This window comes from Etheostoma cragini, chromosome 9 (genome assembly GCF_013103735.1).
Source record: "Etheostoma cragini isolate CJK2018 chromosome 9, CSU_Ecrag_1.0, whole genome shotgun sequence".
NCBI classification, from domain to species: domain Eukaryota; kingdom Metazoa; phylum Chordata; class Actinopteri; order Perciformes; family Percidae; genus Etheostoma; species Etheostoma cragini.
Genome location: NC_048415.1, coordinates 17,789,731 through 17,813,088, shown reverse-complemented (window position 1 = coordinate 17,813,088; position 23,358 = coordinate 17,789,731). Strand labels below are relative to the sequence as shown.

At 41.1% G+C, this 23,358-nt stretch overlaps 1 protein-coding gene across 18 annotated transcripts in view; it reads left to right on the top strand.

The window, feature by feature from the left end:
• Nucleotides 1–21,455, top strand: part of celf5a (cugbp, Elav-like family member 5a) — a 185,450-nt gene extending 163,995 nt beyond the window's left edge. For 4 of the 18 annotated variants that reach the window (XM_034881384.1, XM_034881379.1, XM_034881377.1 and 1 more), the window contains exons 7-12: nt 3,742–3,907; nt 12,873–13,088; nt 13,407–13,499; nt 14,512–14,655; nt 16,969–17,132; nt 17,515–21,455. In XM_034881384.1, the coding sequence (XP_034737275.1) occupies nt 3,742–3,907; nt 12,873–13,088; nt 13,407–13,499; nt 14,512–14,655; nt 16,969–17,096 (747 nt within the window). In that variant the 3' untranslated portion in view covers nt 17,097–17,132; nt 17,515–21,455. The remainder of the gene's footprint in view (nt 1–3,741; nt 3,908–12,872; nt 13,089–13,406; nt 13,500–14,511; nt 14,656–16,968; nt 17,133–17,514) is intronic. The other 14 variants (XM_034881388.1, XM_034881393.1, XM_034881392.1 and 11 more) reach the window with 9 other exon arrangements.
• Nucleotides 21,456–23,358: the final 1,903 nt, after the last annotated feature.

The window sequence follows — 23,358 nt, the reverse complement described above, 5'->3', positions numbered from 1 at the left end:
GTTCCTTGTTTTATTCCAGTGTTAGTAGTGAGTGATAATAGTTCTCCCATGAATCACTGAATGCAAATAATAAACCAGCGTTTATTGCCTTTTGTATTTCTCCTTCCAGACACAAACATCATATTTGTACACGATTAGATTTGATTCAAGTCACTTTTCTTCCTTTGTCTCCTAAAGCCGTGTCTCTCTGTAACGACAGCCATTTTAGCTTCCCTTGGTCCCTTCAGTTGGAGAACTACAGTACATGTTTTTGTCGGGGTACAAGAGAGAGGTTTTAGATTTAAAGGGACCTCCACCACTGTGTCCCTCTTGTCTCCTTAAAAGATGCACTGAGTGTGAGATAGATAAATGAAATGAGAGAAAAGGGTTTAACTTGGCGCTATTAGTGACAGTGTGTGGGTGGATGAGAGGGAGGATGATGACTGTAAACTCACATTAGGAAACATCTCCCCCTGTTGGAGGGACTCACATTCAAACATCACGCATGAGAAATGATGGTAACAGATTACTGCATCATTTAGCTGTGCTATAAACTGCCTACACACACACACACACACACACACACACACACACATACAAGCATGTGTGTGACCTGGTTTAGCTGTATTATAGTTGTGTGGACTAGCTCTACACACACACACACACACAAACAAAGTGCACCACATGAAGAAAAAAACTATTTAAATCTCTCTGTGGAAATAGAGCCTGCCAGCATGGAGGTAACAAATGAGGCCCTTGAGCTTGAGTCTTTTAGTTCACCTTATTGACCTACTGTCTCCGTCTCTCTTTCGTTTTTTCCCTTTTTCACCTATCTTGCTCTCTCTCCTTCTTTGTCTCTCGCTCCTTCTGTGTCTTTCACTCCTACTTTGTCTCTCTCTCTCATTCTTTCTCTCTCTCTCTCTCTTTCTCTCTCTCTCTCTCCCCGTCCCAGGCTGGTTGGGCTATAAGGGGTCACCTGTGACAGAGCTGAGAGTCAGCGAGTCACAGAGCAGCGCTACAGAGATAATTGCCATGTGATAAAGAGGTGATTGCCTGCTGGCACCAGGGGAGAGTAATGCCATCAGGTTGCAATAAAAAAGCAGATGTCTGACACTAAATGAATGCTTCTGGAGCCATGGCAACTTTCTTTGCTCCCTTTCATCTCACACGCTTCTCTTTTGTTCCTCTTGTTTCCGTCTGCCTTTTCTTCCCTTTTTTCCTTTCAAGAGGAAACAGAAAAAGTTGTGTGTCTGTGATGATGAAGACTCAGTTCTGCTTATTCTTTACCAGAGACATTTTCTATCTACTGGGTCGTGCATAAATAAAGAAAACGATAATGGACTTTGAAAATGTCTGTCAACACAACCACTCTTCTCTCTGCTCTTCATTTTTTCTTTATCAGAGCCAGTTTGTAATAACCACTGCATTCCAACATAATTATATGCTTGGGTTTCCAATTTGCTGCATTTGAATTTAAAACGAAGCGTCGATGAATGCCAGAGTTGTTATCCATGACAATCTGACGGATGGCATTAAGTGTTGCATTATCTAAAACATTCATTGGGAGAGAGGATGGTATTCTGGAGACACTAGTATTTACTCCTACTCCATTATTACTCCATCCATGCTTGTAGCAGGGCCACAAGGCACACAACGAATAGGCTGCAAGCTTATTAGAGTCAGTCCTCAGTCCTCAGTGATAGCTGCGAGCAGAGCCAGAGAAAAGACAAAAACAACAGTGAGTGGAATGGCAGTGTATTTATTCTGTAATACCAGCCCAGTCAGACCCTTCATCCTGAAGTCCAGCCCTGTTCACATCCTAATGAGGGGCAGTCACAGCATTGCCAAATCAGGGGAGCCCCAGATCCTTTAGACCTCTTTGTTTGTTTCTGTGCCATTGCTTTTTGTTTAGTTTCTTGTTCCTTTGCTGTCTTTTGCAGCTATGCCCCCTTAAAGGCTCAATTCATCTTATTTGGAAAGGAATGGATTATTCCCATTTGTCACGTTGAAATTATGCAAATGACAAAAGGCGTTAATAGATAGCAGAGGCAAGGCATGTGGCTAATGGATGAGATGCCAGCGCTGGGCATTCTACAGCGGGACAGCTGCTTTCAGGTTACCTGACAGGGGCACTGAGGGAAAATAATTGGCTTTTCCGTTGCAGGGTCCCCATGCAAATACAAGCAGAATGGCATTCTATACCTCCAGTGTCTCACCATATCGTCATTAGCATTTGAGCCAGTGGCAGAAGAGTTTGATTTCTGCTTATGCGAGTCATTCTCAGGCCACGGCCATCAGTAGCTCCCCTGACACATTAAAACCCATTAAACAGATGCAGAGACAGGGGTAAGAGGCTGGTCTAGCTGTGTGCCTATATCACACAGGTCTGCATAGCTACACAGCCAGCGAAAGATTGTTGATAGCCTAGGTAAACGCACTGGTTCACAACCTGCAAAAGCCATTGTTCAACGATGGATTTTCTTCTGAATTAGACATTCAGCATGTGGTTTGCACAGAGAGAATTTAAGCCGAGTATGGAAACTCTATAGTAATAGTCTCTATCACTCTTCATGCGTGATTTTGTGTGTGTGTGTGTTTGTGTGTGTGTGTGTGTGTGTGTGTGTGTGTGTGTGTGTGTGTGTGTGTGTGTGTGTGTGTGTGTTTGTTCATGAGGGCAGCAGTGCATGTGAGCAAGAATAAACACTGTGGGCTGCATTTGATGGAAAATGGTTTCAGCTCTCAGTTAATGCTAAGTAGAAATGCAGAGTGAATGAAACGCTATTGATTTTATCTCTTTGTTAAATTGTCCTATGTGTGAAAATGGACTGCCATTTCAATTTTTTGAGTAACATGCTATATTACTAACATGGTCTGGAATCTGAGTTGCTTGCTACGCCTGCATAAATAAAAGTTTTAATTAATTACTCAGGGTCAGGATTCAGTGACACCTTAAAACAACTAAAGTAGACAATGTTGTTTGACAAATGTATGTATTAGGAATGTATGTATGTGTTTCTGAAGCAACATTTCAGTGGCAACCAAATGGTCATTTAATAAAGCTCCAACCCCAAATGTATTCTGTTTGCAAAATGCTATCTAATTTTGGCAAAGCTAGCCAAAGCAAAGCCCTAGTGGTTTATGAAAAAAAGCTAATTGATTTTAAACTCTGCATGTCAGGCAGCAATTATTACAAATACATCAGAAACATTAGAGACGGGGCCAGGGAAAAACAGGAGTTTTAAATCTGCAATTTCTATACTTCCAAACTTGGGAAGTTTGACAATTGTAAGGGAAAAGTATGGCAACACTTCTGCAAACTTTGCCTTTTCCCTGAGCACAGAGATAATGTCCACATGTCAATGCCTTGATTTGTATGAGCCCAACAGACAGCTATTAAATCTTTTCTGCAGCTGGTGACAGGCTTCCTGCTGGGAGGATAGACAGATTCACTAAACATAGGTTGACAGGCTTCTTTTTTCTTCCCTTTCTTTTTATTCCGCTCTACTTTCTCTGTTTTTCTCATGCACTATCCATCCATCAACTGCAACATACATCCCTCCTTCTGTTCTACCCTTGCTATGTTTCTCTCTCACTCCCCTTCTCCCGTTGTCTTCGTCTGACTCGTTCCCAACTTACTATATTTTTCATTACCATCTGTCCTCCCCTCACCTCTCTCACACCCCACTCTCCCTCCTGCTCTCTAACACACCCCCATCCAACCCTCCTTTCCTCCACCCATCTCTCCGTGTCCCTCTTCTTCAGCTAATGCAGCAGCAGGCAGCCATCATGGCAGCAAGCCACGGAGGTTACCTCACGCCAAGCGTGGCTTTTCCCGCCACACAGATCCACCAGATGGGGGCGCTTAACATCAACAGCCTCCCACCCACCACCATGACCCAGGTGTCGGGTGAGTTTCATCAAGCCCTGGGTGAGCACTTAGTTTAATTCCCTTTCTTCTCGTAAGTGTGTGTGTGTGCGTGCGTGTGCTTGTTTGTGCTTGTGTATTGAGGGTTGGTTAGTGATGCTGCAAGCAAGATCTTGTGTATGCCTGTGTTAATGTCTTACTGTAAGTAAATAGGATTTGTGTGGAAACATGCCAGTTAGGCTCTTGTATGTCAACTATTTTTATGAAATGCTAATGTCTGTAGGAATATACTGTATATTGTGTGTGTGTGTGTGTGTGTGTGTGTGTTTGTGTGTGTGTGTGTGTGTGTGTGTGTGTGTGTGTGTGTGTGTAGATGTGTGTGTATGTGTGTAGGCGTGTAGGTGTGTGTGCGTGTAGGTGTGTGAGAATAAAACTAGAGTTGCAGCAAGGCCAAAAGTAAGGGTGACTTCTTACTGTTATTCAGAAATGATTCCACTGGACAGAAAGAGACAGTAAGATGAAAAATAGATTCAATTGGATTTGTATATGAATGTTGTTTGTGAATGCAGAAAATATTTGGGGATAGCGGCAGCAGAATGAAGAATATCAATAAGTAAGTTTCCAGATAAGGCGCTAATTTCCCCGTGGTGTTTTGACCTTGCGCTTTGAAGCACTTGTGCATGATCTGCATTCAGTTGGTTTTGTTTTCCATAACAAACACCTCCTATGCAGATACATTACAGAGGAAAGGGAAGGACTTTGAAATACCTACTCACTGCATAACATTAGCTTATTCAGCAGTGCTTCATTTTCCTTGAGACAGAGGAAACTTCAAGATTCTCCACTCAACAAAACCATGAGCCGAAATAAATAATACAGTAGCCAAGTCTTTGTTGTGCTCAGCTCACCTACTTTGTCAACACTGCAGTATTGGGTTTTTAAGGTGACGACTTTGGTAACTTTGAACCAATCAGTGAGAGAGAGAGAACCACCACCGGTGCAACAAGGCCTATTTTAGATTACCTTTACAGCAGCAAAGGGATCCTTACTAAAAACACTTGCTGCACTATATCAAATTCTCTCTGCACTGTGGTTCCTGTGGGAAAGTAAAATATTCTCTTAAGTTGGTATTCTGTTCACTTTTTCATCCACAGACACAAAGAAAGGACAGTTTTATTGTACAAATCCTGTTTGGTTCAGATTTACAACAGCCAGTTGCATTAAAACTAGAAAGGAACTCGGTGAGCGCAGACCTTCGCCAAGGCATGCCCTATCTCACAATGTAAAGGCAGTGTGAATTTTAGCAGTTGGAAAATCATTTTTTTGAATATTCTGACATCACATGAATGCTGCATAAACGCTCTATCTAGCAATGTTAGCGCAGGTGAAAAATATGTGTATATCCCCCATGTGATTCGCATTCACTCCAAAATGTAATGGGTTCTTTCTTGGTCCGTGCTACGCCCTTTCACCAAGTTTTATGAAAATCAAGCCGGTAGTTTTTTAGTAATCCTGCTGACAGAAAACATCCTCGGCAGAGGTAATGAACAGGACAGGTAGCAGACCAGGTGTGGAAATCAATGCTACAGGACCCTGATTAACCTTTAATTCACAAATGTATCCACCTCAAGCCAATGAGCAAACGCATGTACATCAAGTGAGATGATGGAACATGCTGTTTGTGTACAGTACATCTGCAATCATTTTAAACATTGGGCAATATATCTTGAGAGGAGATCTATTTGTCAAATATTCATGGTGATGTTTTCAGTGCAAAGTGTGCACTTTTGGGCCGGTATAATCAATCAGAGACTGATTAAAAGTGGAGTTCAGTCTTGCTGAGAAGCCTCTTATTTTGATGGGTAAAGCACTGACAGTATGGCAATTCAGATCTTTGTGTTCTGCATGCATACCTATATTTTGCAACACGATAGTGCTGATGAAAGATTGTGCAACCGTATTGCAAGGGTGTGTGTGTGTGTGTGTGTGTGTGTGTGTGTGTGTGTGTGTGTGTGTGTGTGTATACTGGAGGCTTTGCTCTCCAGTCTGATAATATTGTTTGTGCTGTCTGTGTATCTCTTTTGATCTGTAGCCTCTCGAAAGTTCAAATCAGTGCCATACTCTAAAGGAAATATTGCAAAATGGTGTTAGATATTCCGTGGAAGCTAAACAAAACTGAATAGGAAAATGTAAGGCAATGTTGTTTCAGTTGGCAATTATAGGAGCTAACCATTTGGCTTAAGCAAAAAAACATGTTTGTGTCTCATACAGAGACAGGAGGAAAGGAAGAGGAAGTAAGTGCCTCTGAGTCTGTGAATCTGATGTGTGAAGTGGTGCTATTTACAGGATGCTTTTGGACATGCTTCTGTTTAACCACAGTCGACTGATTACCTTTCATTATTGAATGCAATCTATTATTAATCCTTGAGAGAAAGCATGGCTTTCGTGAATTCTCAAGGACTATCATAAATATGAAATGTTTTATTTCCCCTTTCTTCATTCGTTACTTTGAGTGTGGCTGTCAGCAGCTGCAGGAGTGGTAGTGTAGCTTTGGTATACACAGCTATTTTTCTCTACCCCTTTTTTCACACTTATGGCTATGACTTATTTAGAGTTCATTGAAGGAATACATAACATTACTGGCAAGGCTGTCTGTATAAGTAGGCCAAGAAACTTTGACACTATTTAGAGACTGTAGAATGTCTGCCACGAGTCAGTGGAATAAATCATTGCAATATCAGAAGCTGTTTTTAGGGTCTGGGCGCCGGGTGACAGAGGTGTAAATTATGCATTAAGTTGCCTCATCAACCAAATTAGAGCTCTAAACAAATCTATGAATTCTAACATTTGGCAGCTGTGTCAATTGTACAAAAACATAAAAGATAGGAAGGTGAATGTCCCCTTTCCTTCCAAAATGAGAGGAATTGCCAATTGAGAAGTAGATACCGCCATTCTAGATTACCTACACGGCTCTGCATTACCATAAATCTCCAATAGTAGCTTAATAGATGGAAAACCCTGCCTGATCTTGTGGTAAACGTGCAACATTAATCTTTTATTCAAATGATCAGTATAACCTCTGTAACATAAAAAGTCTTGTTTGTGACAGCAAACTGAAGTACAAAGAGGCTCAGAGGTTAAGGGTGTTACTCTGAAAACAATGAGACATCCATTTGATTAACAGATGCAAAGCATTTAAGCTTGATGGTGCATAAGCCGTTTGCCAGATGGTTCAGCTGATTAGAGCATGTATCCTTACAATGATGCATGATGATGCTTTTTGAAAATAATGTTCACCAGGTGCTGCTCCCTGAGCACTGCAGAAGAAATAAAAGGGAAACAAAAACAAGGGAGAGAGAGGCAGAGTTAAAATAACAGGAAGATAGAGAGAGAGGGAGATAAAGAGGAAGGAGAGGAAAGGAGGAATGGAGCAAAATGTGGATCCTGCTGGGTATATGTGCTGAGGAACATGTTGTGTCAGGGATGCTTTGTTAGGATGTGAGAAGTGTATAATCCTAGTCACTCTAATGTTCTGTTGCTGCTCTACACTGAAGATGTACATATTCCACAAAATATACTGCAGATGCTCCACAACCAGAGACAACCCACTCAAACAGGCAGGCTGGATGTGCCACAACATCCCTTATGGATTTGTGCATGGATACACCATTGATGCCTAACACTTCCATGGTGACAAACACCATGAAGCTAATGAGCTGTTTGACACAGTGATCTTTCTCAATATGCGCACCTGTCCGTTGCGACGCATCATACATGTTACACACACATTTTATATTTAATGGCCATGTCTAATGCAAACAAATGTTAAGGGCAGGGTTATAAAAATGAAAGAGAAACCCAGAGATGTATTGCTGTTAGTGACCTATCACAGCCAAGCTATTTGGAACAGAACACAGTTCTGTCGTGTGTTCAGAGCCAGATAAAACAGCTAAGAAAATGAACACCTGTGTGTCTTAGTTGATGCTGTAACCTCTAGCAAAAAATACATTACTGTATTTTCTTTTTTAAAGGCTTTACTCTTCTCAAGATTACTTTTACAATCATTTTAGCTTCAAGGCAAAGATATCAACTTAGAAACATGTCCAGGTGCTTGAGTGTGCTATTGTCTCTCCAATATAAAGGTACCCCCTTTCAGTTTAAATCAGGCCTATTGCATAACTATCAAAGCCCAGGAGTGCAAGTGGACAGTTCTGTGAAAGCAAAAGGTACCCCTGTTCCTTGTGTGGGCGACTACTTTTAGAGAGCACAGCCGCAGTTCTCGGCTTGACCAAACCTGATGTGTAACCAAAACTGAGCTTCGCACGAGCAGCAAAGCTTCACAAGCTGCCCAGCTGCACTGCTCAGGGATCTTTATTTCAGGCACATTGGTATGGTCAATGCATTGTATGTACTTTAGCCTCAAGAGTGGAGCAGGCAACACTAGAGGCTTTGTTGTATGGAAGTTGTATTTAGTACATTGGCCTACATTGCATTTGATACTAAAGGTTAATGTTTTGAGTTTCACATAGCCCACTTTTAAAAAGTAAAAAAACTTAATAACCATCTGCCCGTCACGTCCGCCATTGTTGTTTTGAATCAACAGTTGTGGCTGTCACACACACAACTTAACCACACCCGTAGCTGTCAGTAGCTCCCCACCGGACGCTGGTTGGTGTGGTCCTCTGGTTGTTCAGACAATAACGCATTCCTTGAAGCCTGACAAGATGGATTTTCATGTGATAAGTGATCCCGCGATGATCGTGATATCACGAGAATCCAGCTGCTGTGTAAAGTGAGCAGCGCCTATGGCGGAGTGAGCATGGTTTGTAAGTTCTGTAGTTTTATAGTTGTTTTTTAGTTTTTAGTTTTATACTCTAATACTTCTTAAGGCTTTTTTCTATTATCAAGCAAGCAAAGGTTGTTACTGTAGGTGGAGCACACTCTTAAGACACTGCAGACTTGTGCTTAATAGCTTGTGGCTTGACTTTTCATGTTCAATTTAGTTACACATACGTGTAAGTATTCATAATCTGTGTGCACGGTTTAATAAACTGTGTGTATGGATTCATAAACCATAAAGTTTTATAAATGTGTGCAAAATTGGAAAGATATTCCCAGATTCAAACTTCTGGGATCAATTACTTTATAACGAAATTATATTAAATCACAAATGACCCATCTTTCCTAACGTAGTAAGGTTAACAATGAGCTACAAACTAATTTTTATCAAAACGAGCCGTACTCCAACCTGGAGATATAACATTGGTCTCTAAGCAGAGGTGCTTAGGGATTAAACTAAACTAAACTACAACACTGATACAAAAATATCTGTTAATTTAATGATGAAATAAAGTAGTGTCTCCAAACTTATGTTATAACAGTAAGTGCTGTAGTTCAGCTAAGAGGAGACAAGATTTAAGTAAAGTAAGTTAATGTAAAACCTGCTTACGGTTTTTGAATCCGGTTTAGTTTTTTTTTTCTCAGCTGACCCCAGGGGGGCTCCGTACTATTTTATTAGTTTTAAAATGTTGTTGTTTTTTGCTTCCCCAGTTATTAATCAATTCAGGCTAGCTTCCACTTCAGCCCTCAGCCAGAGGAGTTACATGGCTGTACAGAGTTAAAGCATACAAGCTCGTTCGCAAAAACATCTAACAAAGTCCACAGTGGAGATGACAAACAGGAGGAAGATTTAATAAATTAATTAGAGTACTAATCCCACTCTACCCAAGAAGAAATCCCTCATATTATAGACTACAGATGGAGTGCACATCATTGGTCTTTGTTGTGATATCAACCAGTGTTTAATTAACACTTAAAGTTCTTGAAAACTTGTTTTTCATATTTCTCCACAACATTGAAAACTATACTATATTTACTATACATTACTACCAGTACATAACCATCTAATAAAATCATCTAATCTGCAGCATCAGGGCTGTGTGGGTGATTGACCATGGCCTGGCAACCCAGCAAATAAATACACATATCCAACCAAAACAGAGTTCTGTGTGTTCCCGTGGAGCCTATCCCTTTATACCAAGAAAATGATTGAGAAAATGGTTTTCCATTTCCTTAAAGTGAAAAAACCCTATACATCCTACAAGCCATCAGCATCCTCCTATTATCTAACACAGAACTACACCTACTAGACTATGCCGTGCTTTAATTTATTTTTAATGTGCATTTAAATATGTACTTGACAATAAAACATTAATTTGGAAGTTCATATGCATCTTATTTGCTTCACAATCATTTATTAGTAATCAAAGGGGAAGCATCAAAGTCTCAAAGTCGTTTTTCTTGGTATACCAACTGGCTTTTTAAAAAGCTGCCCTTCCCATATTCCAATTTATTATTCACACTTTTAAGGACAAGACAGACATTTTCTCTTTGAGTCTAAATGCATCACATTTTAAATCAGTTAGATGAAAGCATCTGTTCTGAGTGCTTATTACTTGCTCCAGCGAAAGACAAGCCCTTGTGCGGTGTGGTAATGACTGCACTCTCCAGTATGGGTATAGCATTGCTCGTTGATTTGAATGTATAATTAGCATAACAAATGCTTCTGTCGCATGTGAAGACTTCTTTTAGAAAGCAATCGTGGCAAGGAGCAAATCAACAGTTTTCCCCTCTAAGAAGCAGCCTGCAAGAATATGAATGTAATTCTGCTTTCATAAGATAAATATATATGGGGCATACACATATCCATACTGTTTGGCAGTGCAGGCCTCTTTCTTGCCGTATTAAGAGTGGAGAAGTGATAGTTAGTTGCTCGCTGTCTAGAATATGTAATCTGCTGTCCCATAGCTTCATATTCAGCCATGCCAGAGTGGGGAACAACATGTCATTATTACAGGCCAAGACACACAGCACACACTGACATCCACACACACTTGTGTGTGCATTGTAAACAGGCTATGAATACACTTTCCCACAATGCAAGAACTAAATGTCCACTGAGGTATAAAATGAAAATGTCTTGTTATTTTTTAGTTCAGTATAGTAGGAACTACTTTCCCATTTCAACCGAGGAGACCATTCTCAGGGTCTGCTCATTTTGGATATTGGATCATTGTAACAGTGAGGCAAAAGATGATGACTACGCTACATACATAGCTTTCTCATGTAATCAGGGTTTATCGGCCATGGTGTTGCTTATTGTCTTTTCCTTTAACTCCATTTTGTAACCCAATCTATTTACAGCCGAGCTACTGTAGTATCTGTTACAATTTAGTTTAGTTATTTTGGATAAATGTTTCAGAGCTTTGCCTCACTACAATATCAATACTCTTTATCACACTGTGATTGTTATGCTTATTCCCTGCTGTGACATTTCCAGCATGATAACCTGACTGCACTCTGTGGCCTCAATCTGTTACTTTGGTCACATGTTCTCCCTCAACACATGCCATGTCCAACTGCTGACCCTAGAACTTATGTAATTGCATGTAAGGGGTTCACACAACCACCTACTACTACCACTGCAACTCCTACCATCACCACAACTGCTACAAAAACAATAGACGCGTGCTCCCACAACAGTGCTAAGCCTTGGAAAATGAATTTGCCTGATGATGGAGAGGGTGCATTATCTGGCGGTACAGTAGAGTGCGTGTGGCCCGAGCAGACTAGCTGTCTCTAACCCTCAGAATAGGAGCGGCAGTCTCCTGGGTCCTGGTAGGAGAATGGGCTGAAGCTGCAGTCTAATTCATCACAGCTCCGCAGGAAACAAGCAATCGTGGGGAGGCTTCAAAAAAAAAAAAAAAGGAAACCCGTGCAAAAGACACAACTGCTCTCACTGGACCCAGGCAATTCCCCCTGGTCACTGCAGTTGCCTGCCTGACTGTCATTCTTCTCCTGAGTTAAATGCTGAGGAGAGGAGAGAATGTACGTAAAGAAGAAGAAAAGCAATTCTATATAGATATGTAGATGATATTACTCAGTGGTGGGAGGTTTCAGCGTGTGATATACAGCATATTTACTGTGGCATTAGCATAAATCTCAGCAAATGCTATGCAAACATATCGTATGTGGATGTTTGCCCTATCTGGACCACCTCTCACAGGGTTGTTTTTACTCAGGCACCAGATTGTGGGGATATGGCCTGCTGAAGGGTTTCCGTGACAACCTGGGCTTTCTGTCCAATCAGAACGATGGTTTCCAGATTGAGAGGTGGTCCTCAGGGGAGCTGTACTTCAACAAGCTTGGATGCTTTGCCACGGAGCAGCCTTTTTAGAGAGACCATCACACAGTGAGATTTTGCTCAAAATGGGTACTCTGATGTTCCTGGCATAATTGGAAACACTTTCCAAAGGAGGGTCCTTTTAAAATGCATTGAATGAGAGAGGACAGGGAGCATCCAATTTCAATTCCACTCATGAACCATCCTGCAGCTGCCTTTCAGGCATGTACTATATATGTTATGACCCACCCATTTGTCAAACTGCCAACTGTTGTTATTTTGTCATTTTTTTCATGACGTACAAAAGTAAGAGGTATCTTTGTATTTTTGCTACCTACCCGTTCAAGCAAATCTCCTGCTGTAATCTTCTATTCAGTCCAGATCTTTTTTTTTCCTTCTTTTCTTTTTCTTTTTTTTCCCTTCTTTTCTTTTTCTTTTTTCCTTCTGAGAAGTTGCATAGTGGTTTCATCATCTTGAGCTGTAAGAGCCAGCAGGGTATCGCAAAAACACTATAGACAGGCTCATTTTTCACACGTTGACTTCACTGCTATCCTGCAGGATGTGTCACGACAAACGGCGGATATGTGACAGACTCACGTCGCACCTGTGTCCTTGCATTAGAGAGTAGATGCTTTGTGTGTGTGTGTGTGTGTGTGTGTGTGTGTGTGTGTGTGTGTGTGTGTGTGTGTAAATCTTGTGCTGGGGTGTGTTTACTCTTTGTACACAGTAGGAAAGCATGTCCATGCATACACGCACCTACATCTAAATTCATTACAACCGTGTTTGTGGTATCATGTCGAGCTATGTAGATAGAGCCACTAACAGTGAACCATTTTTTTCAACCAGCAGGCCTCAGTTCTCCACCAGCCAACATCACCACCTCCGCTGTGCCCAGCATTGTCACGCCCATTGTCAACGGATTCACCGGCATCCCTCATCAGCCCAACGGACACCCTTCTGTGGAGACTTTGTACACCAACGGCTTGCCACCCTACTCCACCCAGAGCCCCACGGCTGCTGACACCCTCCAGCAAGCCTTCACTGGAGTACAGCAATACACAGGTGGGACACAGCTTTGTTTACTACGCCGTATTTCTTTGTTTTTTTTTGTTTGCAATCTGCTGTAAATGCTAAATGTGTGGCATCTACGATACAATTACTGCGCGCTTACGTACTGTATGTGCATGTATTCAGATAGTGTCGGACAAAACCTTTGAACACTACATCAGAGCCTTTAATTACACATGTTATGCTTGTGGGATTGTCCTTCAGCATCCTTGACATCATTCTCTGTCGGATCCCTGTCTTTACACTACTCTCTCTCTGTCGTACTCTTTCGTCCTCCTTTCTCTCCCTCTCTCTCGCTACCTCTCTCTGCAGCGATCTACCCAGCCACCACGCTGACTCCCATTGGTCAGACACTGCCCCAACCACCCCAGGTCATCCAGCAGCAGCAGCAGAGAGAAGGTGAGGGTGAGAGAACATTATTACTTTTTTACACTTTGCACATCTCATCCCGTATAATAGACAAATACAGAAGATGAGCATGAGGAGCCAATATTACTTTTTAGCACTGTACACACCTCATTCTGTGTAATAGCTATATGAAGAACGTGAGCCTGAGAGAAGAATATTACTTCAACACTGTACACATCACATTCTCTCTAATGGATAAATAGAGCTGATGGGAGAACAATGTTAGTGTATGCAGTTCACCTCTCAATATAGGTAACAGATACATATAAAGTGCTAGGATGATTGAACAATGTATATTATTCTGTAAATATTTAAAATAGGTCACATATAATGTACATAGGCCCATGCCTTTTTTTCATAAGTAATAATTAGCGCTTATATAATAAAATCCTAGCTTGGAGAATAGTTGCACAACAACCTAGATAGAAATAAGAATAAGGAAAATGTAGAAAGTAGGGTTTCCAAATAGTTTCCACCTATATGAATATGAATATGATATGAAGCAATCAGGCCATCAGTTTTGCACATCCTATGACAGGTTTTCTTTCTTTCTTTTTAAGAGCTCTTTTGATTAGTTTGGATTGATTATTGCAGCACATTGATCACTCTACAGATAGATGCTAGATGAAAAATTTGATCCATCATCTAGCTTTAGTCTTTCTATTTTTAATCAGAAAAGTTTTAAAAATGTAAATTGAAAGTTCAAATCCACTCTCATCCATTGAGTATCAGCAAATCAATGCAAAAACCTTCCAATTTATCTCTGTGTGTTTAAGAACAGTTATGTGATTATCACTGATAATGTCATAGACGTCCTGAGAATCTATTTCCACTTATCTTAATCCAGGTGACACGAGAGACCACATAGATCAAAATGACAAATTCACAGCTGTCTTTCTCTCTTGATCTTTCACCAACAACCACTTTCTCTCTCCCTCTCTCCCTCTCTCCCTCTCTCCCTCTCTCTCTCTCTCTCCCACTCTCTCTCTCGCTGTCTGTCTGCTTTTAGGTCCAGAGGGTTGTAACCTGTTCATCTACCACCTGCCACAGGAGTTTGGAGACAATGAACTCATGCAGATGTTTCTGCCCTTCGGCACCGTCATCTCCTCTAAGGTCTTCATGGACCGGGCAACCAACCAGAGCAAGTGCTTCGGTGTGTTACTCACTGCCACTCACACACAGCTATTGAGTTAACCACACACAGTTGTACTATTGTATAAGATTAAGGGTATTTTGCTTTTTCTGTACAATTTTGATGAAGCTTTGATTTGATTATATATTTTTTGTAGTTATTAACCACTGACGTGCAGATGCAGATAATAGCAGGTCTGGGTGCCTCTGCTATGATTTCTGATATGTAAAGAAGTAGATATACAGGGGGAAATTACCTCACTGCCTATTTGCATCAATTCACTCAAGGGAAATGTATAATGGATGTTTTCCGGAGCAATGTGCTCATGCACAAAACAAAATTAGTTTTTGCAGTCGGATGGCTTGTAGTTTTTTTAATTGAGTGTTGTGTTGTGTTTTCACAAACTCACAGCTAAGGTGTGATGCTTCATAGTGCAAGTTACATTTTTGCAATCATTTTTATTTTCAGACTGCTTACCAAACAATTTTTTGAAATATTTTTTCCCGGCGCTGCAGACAGACAGAGAGGGTTGAAGGATCTTACCCCTGACTGACTGACCTGAATTTGCATCTTGATGACTGTTTTGTTTTGGCATCAGTGCTGTAGAAAATGTGCTGAATACATTGTAGCCAAACTAGCCATGATGCAGTCGATTAGAACCCATGTCCTTGTTTCCGTTTGGCAGCTGTGTAACCTGAAAACCTTGAGGTGCTGCATCAGCATCCACATCACCGTTCTGTAACCCCAATATCTGTCAATACCTTCACTGCTGATTCTGATTCACACATCTCCGCGCCTACCGGCCCTTTTAGCTCCGTCAGCCACTGCACACCGACAAGCCCCAGGGCTTATAACAACTTTGAGGAGACAGGATGGGGATGGCGGGGGGGCAAAGGACAATTATGGATCAGCATTTGTTTTCACTTCAGGGAAGAGCTGAACCCTGGGCAAAATTGATCACCTGCCCTGTCTCCCTGGGGGGACTTAATAACATATAAATTCATGAAAGAAGAGCTATTTGCAGTATTGACTTATACACTATGCATTTACAACATAATGTTAGGCCTGGGGAAACAGGGAGCACACTGGTGTAATTAATCTAGAGAGGAGAATGAGGGGATAAACCTAGATTGATGGTGTGCAAAAGACAAGGAAACGGAGAGTAAGAGACAAAGCACAATTGTAATGTGTGACAGGACTCAGCAGAGGGCTTAGAGCTCTAAGCTTGCATCTCCTCTTCACCTCCTCTCTGCTCCCAGCCCAAATGTGTTAACCTGATGGTGGGTGAGGAGGTCACCCTGCCTCTATACTTTGCTTCAGACTTGCATTCAGCCCTCCTCCGCGCCTCCCAGCCTTCGCCCTAATGGGCCAACCCAGAGCCAAGCAGGCCAGGCAGACATGTTTCCCAGGTGGCTGTGGACGTGGAGAGGCTCCTGCTGTTTTTCATGGGTCAGCGGCTGCTCCTAATGACACCACAGACACAGGGGATCGCATCAAGCGGAGACACACTCCACTGCAGTTTCTGGTCACTGAATTCTCAAGGCTTTATTTTTACACATGATGAAAACAGGATGTTCAGCATAGGTTTAAAGATGGGTAGTATCTTGGGGGAACAGCAAACTTGTCTTCTCATGATTACAAACTATGTTTGCGCTTATTTTGGTCGTAATACTTTGCACGGGGACTTGTGCTCATTAATTTTTGTATTTTGGGCTTTTTGGGGGTGTCAGAAAGCTGTATATAAATATATTTTAAAATAGTATTCATAGGCATGACCTGGTCATGATCCAGATTTTCTATATATCATAAAACCCTCCAAAATTAGCAGTTGCATCACATCGACCATATTCTTGACATGTCTTACTCTCTTACACTCCTCACAGAACTGTCTGATATTAAAAAAACTGTCATTCCTGAGACAACATTGCAACAGTAACACACCCTCACTTCTTGCATCTGGGGTCTCACAATGGAGGGTGGTGTCGGTGTGCAAGAACAAGCAGCTGGTCGGAATCTAATTCGAACACACTGGTGTTTACTGTGGACATATTAAACTCTAAAAAGAAAAGAATCCTTCAAGCCTGTTTTCAGTTTAAAAACAACTTTATAGCACCCTGTCACCAGCACTGAGCATTTGCTCGGCAGCCTGAAGGTGCTACATACCTCAACATCGCCATCTAGACTCCTTCAGGAGGCAGACACGCCATGTTGATCAAACAGTGAGAGCACAGAGAGATATTTTTTATACCTTAAACACCTTTTTTCCTGTAGTTTTTCTCCCTCATAAGGATCTTGATTCTCAACAGGGCTCATGGATTTGTCCTTTGTCCACAGGTTTCGTGAGCTTCGACAACCCTGCTAGTGCACAGGCAGCTATTCAAGCCATGAATGGCTTTCAGATTGGGATGAAGAGGTTGAAAGTGCAGCTAAAGAGACCGAAGGATGCCAGCCGCCCTTACTGACACAGCCTACCTTCAGTATTTATTGCAGCAGCACAGGTGAGCCCTGTTACTTGTTTCAAGAGTTGTCCTCCCTGCTTCTTCAGATTGGCTGAATTTAAAAGCATGTTCTTTTATCTATTTGTCAAACCTGAATATTTGAATATTTCTAAAGTTTACGTATCTACAGACATTTAAATATAATATATATAAAGGTTGATTTCATATGCCTCACAGCAGATTAATTATGTGAAAATCTGTCATCATCGTGATTGACAAAGATTGATTGGTGTGCCGGTGTGGGTTAGCTCTCTCCAGACCATTTCTCTGATATAATAAAGCCATATTGAACTATCGAAAGATTCAAGAAGTGGATCTTTGGAATGACAGCTTAATGAGCACTGAAATTGCCTTTTTTTCTTCTTCTTCTTCTATTTTTCAGGTTTTAGAGGACACGTAAAGATATCTTGGAGGAGTTAATCTTTTTTTTTTTAAAGAAAAAATATGTTTTAAAAAAATCAACACGTAAGGAATTTTTGAAGACATATCAGCATTTACTTATGAAGATATAGGTTATGGCAGAAAAAGAAGATGCGAAAGGAGAGGAGGCGCTTCACCGGGGGACTTAACAGTAACAGATGGCACCGTGCGAGAAAGACGAGAAGAAGAAAAAAAATGTGATGAGACTGAACAACAGAACTTTTTCTTGTTGAGACTTGAATTGTTAATTAAGCAACAAACTAACAAACAAAAAAGCAGCAACAACAAATAGATTTCTATATACATATTATATACACATATATATAAGGAAAGAGGCGCTTGTGGCTTTTACTGTACTGGACAAATGAGGGTTAAAACTTGAAGATCAAGAAAAACAGTGGAAAAAAAGAAGCTATTCTATTCGTCCACTGACAGACTTTCTTTCTCTTTCCCTCTTTCTCTTATTCTCTCACCGTCTCTTTCAGCAAGCGCAGAACTATGACTCTTGGAGGTCACGGAGGTTTCCATTAGCAACAGTAGAACTACAAATCTTTCACCCCTAAGGGACCAAAGGACCAAACATTTTTATTGTTCTGGACAGTAATATATAGTATTAATGATACTAATACTACAAACTAGTACTAATAATATTACAAGTTAAACTTAAGAAGAAATACTAGCTTCAGGTAAAAAAAAAAAAAAAAAGAGGAAAATGGGTTTTGGTTTCTTTTCCTTTTACATTTATAGCTACTGGGTTTAAGGAATATTAAAATAAAGCAGAAAAAAATGTATAAAGCTATACTATTTTAGTGGCGTAGAATTTGTGGGTTAGACATTGTTTCGGGCATGTTCAGATATGTTCTTTTGCCACTCATTGCTTCATCAGCGTCACAGCATTTCATCTCGGAGGTGTCATCTGTCGGCGTCATTGTGTCAGTAGAAGTAGAAACCAGTCCAGTAGTGCCAAAAAGTGACACAATAACAGCCTCTTAACGCAAACATCACTGATCCACCGTGTATTTAGCCATGCATCGCTGTCTTCTGCTTTTGTCAGCGCATTTGCAATTCCGTAATTGATGCAAGAGTAATTCCATATCATTAAAGCCTTGATATTACAGATAATCTTACCATAAAGCACTGTGGTTAAAGTGCCACCCGGCTGAGCTGGATACGCAGCAGTAAAACAGCACAGCATCTGTAACTGCTTAATAAAATATACAAATGAGTCTGACAGCAGTTGTAAAAAACTTCCATCAGCGTGTCACAGTGGTCCCTGCCGGGTCGTGCCCTCTCCCGCTGCCAAGCTCCTCCAGCTGCTCTCAGCGGGTGAGAGAACACTCCCTTCCCCTTTTGCTTCCCCTCTTTCTGCCTCTCTCTTCTCACCTCCAAGTGCCAGCATATTTCTCTTAGTATTGACCATCAGTTCACAGGGGGGCCGGGATCCAACCCCCAGTATAAAAAGGATAATGATAATATTGATCAGATGGGGAACAGCCCCGCAGGGCGAGAGAGGTTGGTGCAATCAATTGCTCATTGGCGTTTTGAATGAGTTGACTGACTGACAGTGTCCATTCCTCTCTCAGTGGTTGCTATTCTCCCTCTAACTACCATCCACAGTCTCAGAGGGGACCCCGAATCTGACAGAGGCCCCGTGGGACACGTCGAAGTCACTTACATCTGCGTCATTACCACTAAAAAGTAAAAAGGTTCAGAGGGTTACGTGGCTGCGACAGGATCTGTATATAGTGTTTAGAGTAGATCGTACGAGTTCTTCAGTGAAGAGCAGCTGTATTTTTTTTTCCTCTCCAAAGGGTATAATAGCACAGTAAGAGCTTGTACACTGTGAGGAACAGCCTGGCATTACCAGCCTTAGGAGGTCAAATTAAGAGCAAAATGATCCATCAATTAGACAGCAGCAGGCCTGTAAGTGTAGCTGCTACAGCTGCTGCTGCTTCAACCAGACGACAGCTTACCATTAGCACCGGTCACACATGGCTCCTATAGACAGTGTGGTCAGGACACATCACGGCGTATCACATATGATTAATTAACTAAACTAGCGTCATCTGCGTCTCACACACACACACACACACACTGTACATCCGAGATGAAATTGTTTTACATGACTTGCTTTTACCAAGTCGCCTTTTCTTCAATTTTATTTTCAATTTTTTATCCATCACATCCCCTCAGTTGTCTTTTAATTTGAAAATATTTCCAACATGTCCATTCATTGACTCAGTTTGCACTGAAGCGGCCTGTCCCTGCTTTGGGACCTCAGCACTCTGATCGTCATCTCTAAACTTTAGACACGCCAGTCATCGAATCCCAATGCTCTCTCTCTGGCCGCATCCACACAAGAAGAGTCTTCAGAAAACTGAAGTCTGGTACGGCAATTGTCACCACCTTGACTTTATCTTTTTTTGATTTTATTATCTTTATTGGCATGATTACTGGTTCACAGGATCAGCATTATTAGAAAGGGGACTTTTTACCATTATTGTTACTCCACTCATTCACTGTATACTGTTCTCTTACAGGCAATACTTAGATGCTGTAAAATGAAAGTCTTCAAAAATGCCTTTTCTCATCATGTATTGCCAAATTATGCAAACATATCCACTGCATTTCCTCATCAGACGTCAAACGTGCCAGATTCCTTGAAAATGTAATATATGATTGTGTTAATTTTCACGTCGAGTATTGGTCAGTGAGGAAAAGTATTTGATTTTGGGATCTAGCATAACATTTTAGGAGGAAGGTCCTTTCAGGCTGTAATGGTATTCAATAGAGTTTTCCAGTGAAAAGGTTAGATTTCACATATATTTGCCAGAAGACAGTTTTCCCCGCGGTTACTGGCCCTGAGTTTCCTTTCTCCTGTCAGGGCCCAGCAGCTTTAGGAAGCTGTGATATATGCCCTTCTTTCCCCGGGCCATACAGCGCCTTATAAATCCACTCAAAAATCTTTTCTCACGGGATTTCTACTGGAGAGTTTTTTAAATTATTAAAATCAAATTAAAGTTGGCCTTCACAACAGCTTGGGTAACGCACATTAAAGATGCCAGCTGACATTTAATGAGTTTGAAAAAGATGTTGAGTTGATTTCATTCCGCCAAAAGAGAGAAATGAACAATGATTGAACTCAATTAAAAGGTTTGTGTGTAGTGCATACGCCTAAATATACACATCTGTTATGAAATTCCGAAAAGGGAAAGTGATGACTGAAAGCCAAGAAAGTCCTTGAGTTGAAATTTTAGAATGACCAAACTGACTGAAAACACACTCAAAAGAAAAAAGGAAATAGCAGTGTTATCATTTAGCTGCATGTGGTCAAACTAAATTGTACATTCTACATTGTTTTTACTCTTGCATCCTTTTTTTATTCATTTGTCATCCCATGGTGCCCTTTCAATCTCTGAGCATGCTCATTGGGGGTTTGGGGGGGGCGGGGGGGTTAAAGATTATGGTACTAGTATTAACAATATGATTCTTTAACTATGGTTTGAATGCTAAGGAGAGTAGCTTATTATAAATATGAAATCTGTATATTGTGGAAAATCAGCACAGGGCCTTTCTTTGGGTACATATAGACTAGGGTTTGAAATGTGGGGGGACGGGGGGGTCGCTTTATAAAGATGTTAACTTTCTGGTTTCTCAGCACAAAGCATACAAAAACATATAAACAGCAGTATGGAGTCTGTGATGAAGACTTTACTGACATGCAGGGTGCAAAAAGAAGAATCTCAGTACTATTCTTTAAACCTGGAGGAGAAAATGCAGTTTACAGGTTGTATTCTTTTTCTTTTTTTCTTTTTAAAGGAGAGTGCCACCTGTTTTTGTGGCAGCGTCAGTACAGCATGGATTAACTGACAGGGAAAGCAGTATCTTTTTATAAAAAAAAAACATTAAAAAAATGATGTGTTCTGTATTAGCCTGAGAAACCAAACATTTTTCCCCTGTTGAAATTTCTTAATACTTGCTGCTTAGATTACTTCATATTACTGATTGATGATTAAATAATTTTATAATTATCGGGTCAAGTATGTAACTTGATGTTTATTTATTTATTTATGTATTTATTTTATTTATGCATTTATTTGATTTATTATTTATTTATTTCTTCAGCCACTTTTCTTTTATGGTTATGGTAAGATAAAGATATGTATAAAAAAGAAATGCTTATTGGGGCTTTTCTCTCTTTCTCTCCTTTTTTTCCAATTTTACAATAAAAATTCAAACAGGATGTTTTTGTTTTTCTCAATTCTGATATGTTGAGTGGCGTGCTGCACCACAGTGCAAAGAGAGGGGGAGTTGTTGCACAAGGATTTACTCTCCAGGACCTTGAAGGTTTGCGAGTGCAGATGTTACAGCCTCTTCCAGCTCGCCACCGCGGCGTCTAACCGAGGTCTCGTCCCTGGGAAGTGATGAAACTGGGATGATGGTGTAAATGCCCTTTCAAAGGACAGCCCGGTTGAACTTTTGTAAACATTTTAGTTTTTTTCACCTGAGCCAGTTTCTGCTGCTCTCCCAGTAGGCAGGTGTCTACTTTGGTGTTCATCATAAAATGCTGGAAGCTCCAAGAGAGGAAATGTACCCATTTCAGCTGTGTAGCGTGTGGAATGATCTGGAGTATGTGGCATTGTGGAGACTGAAGACATCACCAACAACACGCTGCTCTGCTGCAGGGAAGCACAACGCAGCTGAAATATATGTCACGATGTACAATATGTGATAGGGAGAAGGATTCACGGGAAAAAAAACACTGCGCATGAACATCCGAGGTGGCATGGATCATGGAGGGGCTGCAAGAGACAGACAGGGGAACAAAGAACATTTTCATTTTGACAAGCAGGAGGCGGTACATTGAAATAAGGAAGACATCAAGTATCAGTCAGGTTTACATCACTAACCGCAGCATCGCATTGGGGCCAGAAGCCCAAATCTGATGCAACATCTGTTGACAGTTGACTTGCCTCTGCACATGCACGTTGTAATCACTCTTACATCAGAAGTCACTGTAGCATCTGAAGCAGTACAGCTGAGACTCTGCATTCACATGTTGACGAGCAGCGATATGAAGAAGAACAAAAAAAAGAGTGGGAGGGACAACAAAGTAGAACCACTGGCTCATGAAATAAATTGTCCCAATTACAATAAAGTGTGGCTCTTGGTCAGTGTGCACGGCAGGCAGTTCATCTTTATTACAATCAGTTAATGAAAATCAATCCCCCTCCTGATAAACTCTTATCTCCACGGCCTTTGCGCGGCCCTCGTGCGGGGAGATAATAAATTAGGGTAATATTGCCTTTGATGAGGGAGTGGATTGCAAATTATTGTAACTTTCCAAGATTTATGATGCAGATGCTTAATTTCCGAGCTGGATTTTTCGGGGCGTCAGGGTGCCCCGGGGGCCATTTGTTAAAAGTTTGGTGACACAGGCTCGTTAATAAAAATACACACTCAGACAACCAGGTGTTCTCTACTGTTACAGTAGCAGCTGAGAAAAGCCACTGCTGAAACGGCAGGAAGTCCCCTTTGTAGCTCGTAGGATTTACAGGCTGCTGGTGTTTTACCTTTAACGGTAAATACAGAAACCCAGGGGATGCAACGTGTTTACTAAAGTAAGACTGCCAATCAAACAGTGTTATTTCCCTTTTCCCAATCTCTATCACACAAGCCAGGAGTGTATGATTTGATATGTAGGTCAATACCCATTCTGGAGGGAGCCAGTGGGTGAGACATGTCTAGTTGCTCGCTGTCACTCTGATTATTGAGGAGACAGAAAGATTGAGTTGGTCAGGTATGA